At 34.5% G+C, this 14,136-nt stretch overlaps 1 protein-coding gene across 4 annotated transcripts; it reads right to left on the bottom strand.

Annotated features, from left to right (window-relative positions):
- Nucleotides 1–3,556: 3,556 nt before the first annotated feature.
- On the bottom strand, nt 3,557–11,378 carry LOC142643449 (protein FAR-RED IMPAIRED RESPONSE 1-like). Of its 4 annotated transcripts, XM_075818087.1 has the most exons (10): nt 11,224–11,378; nt 6,992–7,982; nt 5,658–6,844; nt 5,519–5,575; nt 5,341–5,409; nt 5,140–5,208; nt 4,265–4,333; nt 4,060–4,128; nt 3,871–3,980; nt 3,557–3,787 (listed from the first exon to the last, which is right to left on the bottom strand). In XM_075818087.1, the coding sequence occupies exons 2-9, from the start codon at nt 7,926–7,928 to the stop codon at nt 3,903–3,905; spliced, it is 2,535 nt and encodes an 844-aa protein (XP_075674202.1). In that variant the 5' UTR covers nt 7,929–7,982; nt 11,224–11,378; the 3' UTR covers nt 3,557–3,787; nt 3,871–3,902. The 4 variants fall into 4 exon arrangements, with proteins under 4 accessions (XP_075674202.1, XP_075674198.1, XP_075674200.1 ...); XM_075818083.1 differs by having other exon boundaries at nt 5,658–7,982; XM_075818085.1 differs by lacking the exon at nt 11,224–11,378 and adding an exon at nt 9,239–11,043 and having other exon boundaries at nt 5,658–7,982.
- Between the last annotated feature and the right edge of the window lie 2,758 nt (nt 11,379–14,136).

Raw genomic sequence — 14,136 nt, 5'->3', positions numbered from 1 at the left:
CTTTTCCATTTGGAAGTCACTTTCTATCAAACAAACACAACCTAAGTCTATACAAGAAAAAAATAAATAAATAAAAACACTAACATTTCAAAGGTCTAATACAGCAAAAGTATGTCATACATATTAAACTTCAACGTAGCAATTGCGGCCACACTTAATCTTGTAATTACACTTCATTTGACATATCCACGTTTGACTTATAAATGTCATCCGCAAGAAGTGATTGCATCTAGCGTGCTTGGTCTTATAATTGCAACTCGACTAATTCACGAATCTCAACTTGGTTTGATATTGATTTAGACATATCTTCATTCAATTGTTTTCTTCTATGATGCGATTCAATGCCTTATGAAGTCCATCTATAGTATCTACTGGCATTTGAGTTGCACGTTGGCGAGGCACTGGCAACTAATAACCAGTAACTCTTTGTAAAACATTGCTTATTGTTCAACAAACCAAGCCCACTCCTGCCTCTTTGTGTTGTGAACTCATCTACTATTTTGCAAATTGGGATCAATCAGGTAGCTGAACTCGTCTTCAGGTACCCATTGACGACCCATTGCTTTGAATGCGTCATTGGACCTGTAAATTGAGTAATCTCCTTTCAATTCCCTACAACGGCATATCAATTGCAACAGTTACTAAATAATGTAACTTTGCATAAACTATTAATACGATAATACTACAGTGTCCATAATGTGTTGTTACACTAAATACTGTCTATTTGCACCACGCTGTATAACCTCGTTATTAATACAAACATGCATAAATAGTAGTACATTGAAAAGTCACTTAATTAAACCATAAAAAATGTTCACTATTAAAAGCTTTGCAAATTTAAGTAGTTGTAGTAGTAGTAGTACATTCCTGCCATTATATACTCATATCAACAAATCCAAGACAAAATACCATAGTGTATTTACAGCTCTGTTAAAGTATGATGCATAGTGCGAGATGATAAATGAATTAAAAGTTCACGTGGCATTACATGACAAATTCCTCAACCCAATAAAAATTGTTGCTATTGATAGACATGACATCTCCGATAAAGTACACAATGCCCAGTGTGACATGAGAAATTACGTAAACGTTCGCGTGGCATTACATGACAAAGTCTAGACTTGATTATTGTTTGACATGTAAGGTAAACTACACGATGCACAGTGTGACATAACAAATAAATTATAGGTTTATGTGGCATTACATGACAAACTCTGTACTCCAATAATAGACATGACATCTTTGTTAAAGTACGAGGCGAAATGAAGTAAAGGTTCACGTGGCATTACATGACAAAGTTTGGACTCTAATAAAATATGTTGTTATTGATAGACATGACATCCCTATAACATGTCATTACCACCCTCAATTGACATGAAAACACAAACACTTTGGTGTTAACGACTGTAAGATGTACTTATAAATTCGCTGAATATTTAAATGGTTTGTTTCAAACCCACCAACAATGAAGGTTGAATTGGAAATGAGTTCCAACACTTCAAAATCACATTGTGCAGTGAGAAAAAAGTTTGGGTCTACTTCCATATGTGTATCATTAGAAACATCATCAAAGCCACTACTATAGACGTACATCGACCACTATGAGCTAACATGGGTTGGAAAGAAGAGAGGTTTTGTTAACACTCCAATATGCATGTATGATAGACTTGGTAGCGTTGAACACATTATGGTTGGTGAATCTAGACAACTAGGTGCAAATAACACCACCGTAGAAGCCACCACAGAAGAACAACTGAAGTCAAAGTTGTACGAGAAATAGTGTGAGTTGGAGGTGCATTGTAGGAGGCACAAGTTAAGAGTTCCAAAAGCACGTTCAGTGCAGTTACCTAGAGAGGAATCAACAAATGTACTTGCACGGCTTAAAACGGAGAACAATCAAATGTAGCAGAGGCTAGACTGTTTCCATGCAATCCAAAAGGCTAGAAAACATCTCACAAGAGCAAGCTATCAAGTCCATTAACGAAATTACAAACTTAGATGATAACAAAGATATTTCAGACTTCTCAGATTCAAGCAACGACGATTTCCAAAAATTTCTACTTATCAACATAAGTTGTTAATGTGTAACAAAAAGGTGATCATGCGTGCTAAAATTTTGTAAAGTCAGCCGTGGTGATAACTACGACAATACCTTCTACAATGTTCTATCCATTTTCATTTGCATTTTGCACAAAGAATTTATGGGCACTTATCTTTTATTATTTCTGTCTTGTTGGTTGTATTTTAATGTTATCCACTAATTAAAACAACAATCAAAGTTTCTAGCATAACATTGAGTTATATACGTCCAAATTAAAGTTAAATTTATTTAAATGACAAATGATGTTTATTCAATATTATGAAAAATTAGTTCTCAATTATAAACATCCAAACTTGAACTAAATACATCCTCCAAATAACCTGAAAATTTGTTTTTCAACAATACTGAATAAACATCATTTGCAACTTAAGAATTAATTTAAGTTTTCGACTACATATTTGCATCAATGATAACAACAAAAATTAAATTAAATCCAATGGCCACATTAGAATCATACATTTTTCTGTTAAATCTAATGGATGGTTTGGTAGATCCCCACATATTTTGCAAAAAAGTAGTATTTGGCCATTTTAGCCGTTATTAGCATCAACTACATATTTGCATCAAGGTTCTCAACAAAATTTAAAATAACCCAAATGGCTACTTAAGAATCGTACATTTTGTTGTTAAATCTAATGGATCAAATTTGTTGACAGTATACAAACTAAGTTACAGATGTGGTTTTCAAGTGGGATCGGAGGAAGAGACTGAGTTGCAAAATCTCTCAAAAGCTAGGCTGCATCTGCTAAAAGGAGTGGGTAAAAGGGAGATGATCCAACAAAATGTTGGTATATAACTACACAATACTCTAGTTTAAGAAACTTGAGTATTATGTAATTTTTAAATTACTCGAGCTTCCAAAGCTCGAGTTTAAGGTGGCATTTTATAATTAAAAAAAATCTAGCTCAACCACTATTACGGTGGCAAATTTGAGTGGAACTCAAATTCCTAAATATTGATAAATTACTATTTATTTTTAAAATGTGGTATATGCGTATATTTTGAAAAAAAAAAATGGTGCTATTTAGCCATTTTTGACTACTCTGACAGGGCAGTCTTGGGATTTCCTGGGAATCTTAACGCTTTGGTTCTGTTTGCAATAAATGTCAATCAATTCAAGGTAGTCAAAGTCAGTGTGCTCGGAGCCACACCCTTTCCTACCATTGTGAATAACGATATTTTTGCTTATTCGATTTACTAGCAATAAAGTTGGATTTATAAAAAGTTTCTGGTAGGTTTGAATGGGATTTCACTCAGCGTATATTTTGATTTTTTTTTTTTTCAACTTTCGGAAAAGAGCTTGTAACCCTCGTTATGAAAATGATTAAATCCTCCCATTACAATATTGTGTGGAACGGAAATTTGATACCTACCATCACTTTTTCAAGGGGGATTAGACAAGGAATAGGTGGCTTTGGAATGGAATCCTCAAAAATTAGTTAGGATTGACTAATATACAAGATATCAATGTGTCTTGGATTATATGATGTTTCCCCATATATTTAACCAGATAAATAAATACATCTCTAATTACAAAAAAAAAAAAAAAAAAAAACTTCATCTAGTATTATAACATGCATCAATGCACTGACAATACAAAAAGGAAAAAAAAAAGAAAAAAAAAAGAGGTTGTTACATCAAGACATCAAGTTGACTGGTACTCTTCCAAGAGATAATTCATCTCCCCTGTGAAATACAGACAGTAATCTTTAAATTTTTGACAAATTAAGATTCTAAGAAATTAGAATAGTAATTAATAAATAACCCACCAGCCAGTAGATCACAGCTACTAATCTAGCAACTAACGAGAGAGGTGTTTTTGATGAATATGCTTCGATGCCATGCCATGCAGTTGTGAGGGTCCCATGTTAGACTGGTCCTGGAACAAGAGTAAAATCACCAATGTAAGGAGTCCATGGAAGCAAGAAAAGAAAATCCCAAGTTACAATGTTAAGTACCATATCTTGCAAACTATCCTGAACATCAAAACAGCTAGAAATAGTTTGTGGTCTGAAATGTAGCTGCCCCTACAAGCACACAAAAGATAAGAGTATATCATTACTTAACTTCATTGTATAAATATTATTTTTTTAAAAACCCCTTGAAAGAAACAAACCCCTATACTGAACTCAACTCTAAGCAAAACATAGTAGAATGCCATACCATCCCATGCAACCTTTGTTGAGCTAAGTAATGGACATCGTGGATAGGAGCTATAGAGTTCAATTGTCCCTACAACAAAAACAAAATGAGCCCAATTTAGATATTGCATTTAAAACAATATTCAACAAATACGTTAACTACTGTAGCAAAACTAAAAACTAAAAACTGAAAATTGCAAAATAATTTTTAAAAGTGTGGATAGTACTGCGGGACCTATTTAATAAAAAATTGCTGAAAAAGTGCACGCACAGTGCGCGTTTTGTTCCCCACAGGGAAAAAAAAAAAAGGAAAAAAAAAGGAGAAAACACAAAAAGCAAAACGCAGCTCTAATAATCCGGATCCAAACGGGCAATAGATATGCATTACCAACCCTTGCATATTACTCCCTCTGTCCTAATTTAAATCTCTCGTTTTCCTTTTTGGGACGTCCCAAAATAAATATACAGTTTCCAAAATTAAAAACACATACTTGACAATTTTCTAAACTATCCTCAGCCTTTTTTAATAACATAAATAGGATTCTCACTAAGAATCGTGCCAACTTCTAAGTTCTGATGGCATTTTAGGAAGTTTGTTAGACTTTCTAAGTTCGACTAACTATTGTGCCTAATAGAACCAACAACCAAGGAACTTATTTTGGGGAGAAAGAGAGTACGCTGATTCTGTAATGCAGCAAATCACAAAGAGTCAACATGGCTTGAAACTATTGAGTTTAATTGTCCATATGGAAAGGAAAGATAGGTAAAACAGGGTTTTGATAAGTATATAGGTTATATTGCTGGTAGTACTTATCTATTGTTCCTTGAGTAAACTCCATATTTTTACCATTATACTAAGACAAATAAATAAATTAATAGAAGAAGAAGAAATCTCACCATTCCCTGAACAAGTTGTTGTGTGCTAAAATAGCCATCAAGAGCTGCAGCTCTTGAGTTCAGTTGTTCCTACAATAAATAAAAAGAAAAACCCTAAACTCTCAGTTACAGTCATATTCAAATGTCAAATGAGAAGGAATGTTGAAAAAAACAATCTTTTCCTATTCCATGCATAAAGGTAGCTATTAAACCAAACCATACCATCCCTTGCATTCTCTCTTGTGATTCATAAGAACAATCAAGGGCTGGTGCTCGTAAATTTGCATGTCCCTACAAGTATGGAACCCACATCAAAATGTTAACAAAATTACAACATCATAACCTGCATTTCTTATGAGATTAAATGAGTATAACTAAAGAGAGACACAACATTACTAACCATTTGTGGCCAGCTGTCATGGGTCCCAATTGATATGACCTCTGGCTCTGGATGTACCTAAATTTACATAAAAAGGCCTACTTAAATAAGCATAGTTCATAATAAAGTTGCAATGATAATCACCAAAAGCTCAACTAACCTGTCTTTTTTTGGATGCACTATTTTTTCTGTTTGTGTTGCTAGTGCTGTTACCCTGGTTCACTTCTTCAATGCCTTGAGGAGCATGAGTTGAAGGTGAGCTTGGTTCTATTAAACTCTGAATTGAGTTGTTTACACTCTCGCACTTTCTCAAAGCTTCTTCTAGTGCATTCAATGCAATATTGTAAGTCTCTTGAGATAAAGACCCTTCATCACCCAACTTGAAGGCCCGTCGACATAGATCATTGTAGCGTTGAACCCTAGACTCAATAATTGAACCCTCTCTTGTTGTTTGTCTACTCTTTGCATCCTTTGTCCAACGTTTCAGTATATACTGAGACGGAATGCTATGTACACCAGACATTTGAAGAACAATCATCACATGCCTACAAAGGAAACCACTGAATTCAAATAAACGACACAAACAAGCAATATCTGATGTTGTTTCATTCCACACCACAATGAAATCTTGATTCTCTTCAAAATCCTGAACCCTAAAAGTTATGGTCGATCCATCTTCACTTTCTTTTCTTGGATGACAAGCAACTACTCCCAAAACTTCATTTTGAAATTTCTTAAATATTGCATGTGTATACAGAGTAGCCAACTGTTTCCCAAAAGGTGATGGAGATTTCAATCCTGGTTGTTTATGCCAAGTTTCAAAATCTGCTTTTGCTTCCTCTTCACACTTCTCTCTTAGAATCACTTTATAGTGTTCTAAGAACTCCTTCAATGTAGTTTTCCTTTGCATGTATTTGTCAAACAAACAGTTCATTCCTTCCAATCGTTGGATTGTAGACATCCCTGCCAAAAAAACATCTTTCATATATGTAGGTACCCATTGTTCACGTTCTTCATACAAAGATTGGAACCATAAGTCATTTCTTAAATTGAATCTATCAACCATTTTCCACCATCTCCTTTCAAACTGTTCATTTGTCCAAGACTTAAAAATGCATTTGTTAAATTTTGCCATAAAGTTTTCATGTTGCCTTATTACATAACTGAGCTTCTCAGGAATTTTGCTCAGTATATGCCACAAACAAAAACAATGACGAGAATCGGGAAATACCTCTGCAATAGCTTCTTTCAAGGCTTTGTCTTGATCAGTAAGTATCACTCTTGGAGCACGTCCACCCATTGCTCTGAGCCAAGCCCGCATCAACCAAACATATGTTGGTTTAGTCTCTTCAGACAACAATGCACATCCAAGCAAAAGGAAATGAAAATGATGGTTCACACCAATAAAGGGAGCAAACGGCAATTTATATTCATTCTTGATATGTGCGGTGTCAAAAAAAATTACATCGCCAAAACTTCCATAATCAAGCCTACCTTTTGCATCAACCCAGAAAACGTTTCTCAGACGCTGCTCTTCATTTAGATCTATCGCATAAAAGAAATTAGGATTCTCATCTTGCATATACATGAAATGGTCAAGCATAACTTGAGCATCTCCTTCTTCTAAAGCCAGATGCTTTCCACTATCTAATTGATTTACGATTCCACCTTTCTGCTTGTCAACTTTCTTATAGCCACCAGATTGCCTAGACATTGTAGCAAACATCTTTTTTGTTCTTGCCCGAATAGCATGCAAGGCATCAACATTACTACTACCTAGATCTAAATTCCGATGACCCCGAAAGTAATAGGCTTGATCTGGAAAAATTTCATGATTATGCTCCTTTATGAAACTAGAGATAATCCATAAACCATCTTGCCTAGTTTTAACATGCATGCAGGCCTTGCAATCTGTTTTTGACCATGATAGATTAATCCTACCTCGTCTCCTCTTTACAGGAATGTTCATTGTGTTTTCTATATTTGAATCAGGTTCCATAGTTTCATCTGCTTTACGTTCTCGCTTGCTTCCATATCTAGTACATGCAAATTTCGCATCAATAAATTTTCCGGATATTCTGGAACGACGGCTGGCCTTTATTACAACAGCAAATCCCACAGACTTCGCATATTCTCTATAGAATGAAAAGGCTTCCTCCTTTGATTCAAATTCCATTCCATCATGAGGCTCTAAACTTTTGAAAGAATTTAAGTTAATATCCTCTCCGGCATTCCCCTTGTTTCTACTATCTGATATTCTACTATTTACATTTGGTCCTGTATTTTCCTTATCAGCTACATTAGGAGATTTTATGATCAATCTGTCTCTATCATGCACTTCATCACCACCATGCACCATATTAACATTCACACTTGACCTACTGTCTTCCTTATGGCATTCTCCTGAAGGCTGCTCAAGATCTATCCCCATGGAGAAAATTTTACTTCTATTTTCTTTTGGAAATCAAACTATTGACATATGTACCTGAGAAGTGAGAAGAAAATGTGCACCTGTTAGAAGCATATTAAAGAATAATCCAAAGCCATCTAAAAGCTCCAGAATGTCATTGAATATAATTCGCACATTAATCAAACATAACCATATATGATAAATCTTAGATAAAGTAGAAATTTCTATTGATAGAAATAAGAAGTTTTTAGCAGTATGAATGAATATCGAAAATCAATTATCCAGAATCACTTTAAGAAATATATAAAAATGCCAGCCAGATATCAAATTAGTGCTAGTTATGCAGAGAAAGACTGAACACGTTAACCTGATCAAAGTCCTTGAACTTCTATGTATCAACTTTCATCATATATAGCATAATAATCATGATCCAAATGTGCATCAATGCAACCATAGTAAGCCAAGTTCCCACACTAAAAATAAACCCGCAAATTTCAATTTACGTGAAATGAAAAGATACTTATTACATGCAAGAGCATACCAAAAAGGAAACATTTTTCAATAGTAATAAAATAATTTTATTCAAAAATTGGAAAAGGCCAGCCATACCGACCTATTACATGGTTAGTAATGTATACAAAGTATATGCAGTGAAGAAACAAAGAAATAAGAAAAATGCTAAGACCTAAAGAAAGAGGAAAATACCCCAATAGCACTCATCCAAAGGGAAAACTACATCATTCATATAATTTGAACAGCTACATAAAACAAGTAACTTTTTTTGGTAACCACAACAATCTAAATTCCAATTATTTTTCCTTCAAGGCTGTCTCTTCTTATTAGCATCGTTTCATTTTATAACCTCATAAATTGCAAAAGTCTGGCAACTTCAAAGCAAATCCAAGCAATTTTTTTTTTTTTTTGATAAAGTAAGGAACCTTTTAAAGAATAGTCCTTTGGACTCGCTCTAGCCAGTAAAATCTACAGGCAACTAACCTAACCCCACCTGCCAAAACCAATTTCCAGTTATCCAGAGGCATTCACCCTTTATGTTCAGGAGCAAGATCCAAACTTATTAAGCATTCCATCATTTATCCAGAAAAAAAAAGAATTAGAAGGGTTTGTTGTTTCTTCTACAATCTAGGGCAGTGCTTAAACCTAACATAACCTGCATGCAAAATGAATGCTTGGACCCATGTTCAGAACTTCAGATTCATTGCAGCAAAAGAGTACTTATAGAAAGTATACAAGAGGTCTTAGACTGGAATCAAGAATTCATTCCTTAGAACATATGTATGGTAACGACCAACCACGCAGGTTAGATGCATTACCATGTCCCACATGATGTAATGCCTGACCCAAGAACTTCAGACGTTGAAGTGTTCATGTAACATGGAAGATAATGTACATTTCAAAGATACCTTTTGACAGCTAGCTTATTGGTGGAGTCCAGGGGGGTTTGGCTTGAAGATATGTCAACTTCTAGGGACTTAAGTTGGGCAGCCATGTCCCTCATTTCCTTAATGTGTTCATGCACACTTAGAATATTCAAATGTCTTGCTAGAAAACCTCTCCATTAGGATGCTTGTCAAAGCCTTATTGGATCTTAAAAATTGTTCTTCAATGGTTTTCATGAAATCCTTAACCTTAGAACATTTCGGAATCGAACCCCTAATGCTCTTGTTTATATGAGATTTAATGAGAATCAAACTAAAGCAATTAAATCGCCCATCGTTCATATTCAATTTTCTCATTTGGTGCACTTGATTATGTGGTGTAGATGAACCACCCAACCTCACGGAATCAAGTGCATCACATGAGAAAATTGAATAGGAACGATGTGATTGATCTAATCACTAAAGTTTGATGTTCATTACAACTCATATAACCAAGATCATTAGGGATTCGATCCTGGAATGTTCTACGGTTAAAGACTTCATGAAAGAGATTGACGAACAATATGTAAGATCTGATAAAGCTTTGGCAAGCATCCTAATGAAGAGGTTTACAAGCAGAACAATTGACTAGTCTAAGTATGGAAATGATGGACATGACTGCCCAACAATTTGTATGATGTATTTAGGAAGTATTGTAATAAATTTAAGTTCCAAACACAAAAAGCTCAAAAGGAAGAACTAAAAGTATGCATTAAAAAGGCTTCACAACAAGTAAACCAGATACAATACAACAATAACCAAAAAATGGAAACTTTCAATCAAAATTCTAGACAAAGCATCATGTGACTGCAACAACAAGATGAGAATTTGAAAAATTAGCAGAGAGAAAAGGATACCCAGATAAATAGAATGCAAACTTTCAACCTCTCAGAAACATATAACACCCATAAATGTAAAATTCCATTCCCACATATGAGCATATGGGCGATATCTGCAGAACATGATACTACTACTAACCACAAATTTGAAGAAAAACTCCAAATTATAAACAAAAATATATTTGAAGAAATTAAAAGACAACAAAGAAATGAAGAATACACAGATAAGTAACTAGACACATTACAACAATAACAAAAAAAGAAAAAAAGAAGAAGAAGGAAACTTTCAATCAAAATTCTACACAAAGCAACATGTGATTGCAATAACAAGATGAGAATTTGACAATTTGGAAGAGAAAAAAGGATACACAGATAAGGAAAATGCAAAATTCCCACCTCTCAGACGCATATAACACTCAAAAATGTGAAATTTCATTCAAAATCCCAGACATGACTACTGAGCATTAATGTGAACAAAAACTCCAATTATAAACAAATCTAATTTGAAGAAATTAAAACCCAACCAAGAATGCAGACAAGTAAATCAGGTACAACTACAACAATAACTCAAAAAAATGGAAACTTTCAAACACAATTCTACTCAAAGCAACATGTGACTACACTAACAAGATGAGAATTTGAAAAATTAGCAGAGAACAAAGGATACCCAGATAAGCAAAATGCAAAATTTCCACCCCTCAAAGACATATAACACTTAAAAATGTATACTTTCATTCAAAATCCCACATGGGATCAATTTGCAGACCATGATACCACAACTACTGAACGTTAATTTGAACAAAAATTCTAAAAACTACATGCAAAAATAAAATTTACAAGAAATTAAGATAAACCCAGAAAAACCCAGAATTAGTTTTTTTTTTTAATTTAAAAAATTAAACAAGCAAACAGTTAAGAACAGTGCAAATAAGTAATAACTCAGAGAGTATAAGAAAAAATTAAAATTTATTTTTTTAATTAATGGGTGTTATAATTAGGACTAGAAAATGAGACAAATTGAGAGGGAGTGAGAGAATTTACATTAAGAAGAGGAGGATTAAAGAGGAGCATCAGATCGTAGAAGTGAGTGGAGAGGGCGAGTAAGCAAGTTTTTTGGTTTCTCCATGTCAAAGCTTAGGGATTCAGAAACCATACATGTACTCGCGCTTACATGCCCACCCCACCACTAATTACCTAAATAAGAAATAAATAAATAAATGGATTTATTCAAAAAAGGAAAAAAAAAAGAAAAAAAAAAGTAGTACCCTAAAGTCTAAACTAGGCAACTATTAAAAAAAAAAAAGCAACTATTAAAAGTTTAAAATTATTCATCTATAATATATAAATATCATATAATTGAAATTTTTGACTATTTGTATTTTTCATGAGAGCTTGTTGTACGTAATATGTCTAGGATCTCACTTAATGTTTCACATGTTTGTCGGCAATATAATAGAGTTGTTCACTCACTCACTAGAAGAGTAATACTTTCCTCTCCCATGTTCGTCTGAATGGAAGATATTCCATTATACCTTCTAATTTAGGTTAATTTGACCAGACTCCCTTAATATTATGCATTGATTTTGTTCTAAAAAAAGAAATAAATCTCTCTCACACACACCAATATATATATATATATATAGTCAAAACTGAGAGAAAATCAAATTAGATTTTAAATTGAATTTCAGTTGAGGTCCAATTTTATAAGAAGAGGAACCGATAAATTCTCATTAAATTGATGTTCACCTTATAAGAATAACATAAAAATCTGTAACCATATTACACTATTAAGAGTAGGTTCCAATTAGCTTAATTAGCAAAGTCTCTAATGGTTAAATAAGAGATCTAGAATTCAATCTTCGCCTATACCAAAAACTGATTGGTGTCTTAGTCTGATGACAAAGAGCGCTCATCAAGTGCGGACGTCATATGTTGAAACTCTCTCAAAAAAAATTACACTATTAAGAGAAGGTATTAAAAATAAATAAATTTAATTTTTAGTAAAAATGATTAATAATTATTATTATTATAATAACAAAATAGTTTGATGTTCTCAAAATAACACTTTTTCAATCCTTTGTCATCCTACATAGAGTTCCTCCTTCAAATCTATCATTCTCCTCACAAATCTTGTATAAGAGAATGATCTTATTATTTTCCACCAAATTAATGTTACTGTATAAAAATAACATAAAATTTTATAGTGATAGTTGTAAGGACACAATTCAAGTTCCCAAACAACGACTGGGAGAAAAATGGGCTTGAAAGGCCTTTCTTCACAATGAATTTGTAGAGGATGGGTTTGTAATTTAGATTTCAAGGATGGTTTAGACAATTACAAAAAGTACGGGCTTTGGGCCCAATGGAACAAAACAAAGAATCGTTTGCAAAGAGTAAGACTGAGAAGTCGTCCTCGGATAATGTCCGAGGATGGTTTATAATAATATTTCTCAAGTTTGGATACAAGTGTTGATTATCATTTACTATTGACTCTATCTCTTCTCCTCAAAAAGTCCTCTCCTTCTTCGTATGCCTTTCCTCCTATTTATATATTTTTCTTTCCCTTCATCACCTTCCACTTTCCTGGTTGCAATCCTCATTTTTGGATACTTGTCCCATCCATTCTTCCCTAAAGCCCGCTGGGATTAGGGACCAAGTTCCAAGCTCGATGTTCAGGTCCCATCCTTCCATCTATACGGCCGTATCAATTTACAGAGCTTTTAATGTATGGGCGGTGGTAGCAGCTTTATTTTTAGACATTCCACCGTTCTTTCTATCGCCCTCCACGTATACTGTGCATCCCCATAATTGTAGGACTCTTTATAATATAACCCAAGGATACTAAACTTCTGTTCCTATGTCCTCGGCTTTGTAATCTGAGGACAAATCTACTCCTCGGACGTATTTGGATATTTAAATAGTCCACGACCATTTTGATGTCTTCGGATTTTGGGTTTCCAGCCCAAAATACTTCGTACCATCCTTCATATACTATTGGGCCCAATACCCCTACAATAGCCCCTCGAGTTTCTTTATTTTTTCACCTCGGGAGAAAAATAGAATCTCGACTTAAAAAGACCCTTTTACTCCCAGAATTTTTGGCAATATTGTTGACAGAAATAACTTCTGAATCACCCATCGCGTGTTCCCAATGCTTCGGTATGCGAAACGCCCCCGAATTGATTGTTGGCGCTTCTATGTCCCCCACGTTTTATTAATATGACACATATCCAACGGTCGAGAGCGATTCACAGGCCGAGGCGGGAATTCGCCCGCTTTAAAACACCTTCTGACATATAAATACTAATTTTCTTCAAAATTCTTCACACTACAGAAACCTCATAACGTACCTGCCATACTTTTCATCTCCCCGTACTCTCTTTCTGTCTATCAAGTACCCTGTCCGAGGTGACCGTGCTTTCTTCCTTTTTTTTAAAAGTAAGTTCTTCAATACTCTGCCCCTCCTTATCAGCTTTTTGTTTCTTTTGTTTCTTTTCTTTCCCGTCTTCTCTTTTTCACTGTCTTTCATCCTCGGCATAGTTATTTTTCTCCACACCCCCCCTTTTTTTCAAAAAGAATGGGTAGATTTGCGTCCCTGGTGGATTCGAACGAAAAATAGGAATGCTTTAAGGTTAAGTACAAAATTCCCTCGGATGTATCCATTAGGTACTGTAACGAGGAAGAGTATTATACAAAAAGAAAAACGGGGGAAGTTGTAATCCCGATGATTGCTTTCATCGAAGGGGGAATGAAAATCCCCATGGGAACTGTGACTAGGGATTATCTTAGGGCTTTTAGGTTGGCTCCCACCCAGTGTGCCCCAAATGTCTTTAGGATCTTAGGTTCCATAGATGCTTTAAATGAGAAGATGAACCTAGGGCTCACTCACCACGACGTGAACTGGGTTTATAACCTCCATCACCTAAGCAAAAAAGATGAATATTACCTAAAGTC

This window comes from Castanea sativa, chromosome 7, assembly GCF_040712315.1.
Source record: "Castanea sativa cultivar Marrone di Chiusa Pesio chromosome 7, ASM4071231v1".
NCBI lineage: Eukaryota > Viridiplantae > Streptophyta > Magnoliopsida > Fagales > Fagaceae > Castanea > Castanea sativa.
The sequence above is the reverse complement of the archived record's forward strand: the minus strand, read 5'-3'. Positions and strand labels throughout refer to the sequence as shown.

Bases quoted from the DNA above. Each gene is read 5' to 3' on its own strand.
- LOC142643449 (XM_075818083.1), bottom strand. From the start codon at position 7,928: ATGGGGATAGATCTTGAGCAGCCTTCAGGAGAATGCCATAAGGAAGAC. The intron at 5,209-5,340 runs GTATGGTTTGGT...TATTTATTGTAG, and splicing joins AAGAGAGAATGCAAGGGATG to GAACAACTGAACTCAAGAGC. The intron at 4,334-5,139 runs GTGAGATTTCTT...TTTTTGTTGTAG, and splicing joins AACAACTTGTTCAGGGAATG to GGACAATTGAACTCTATAGC.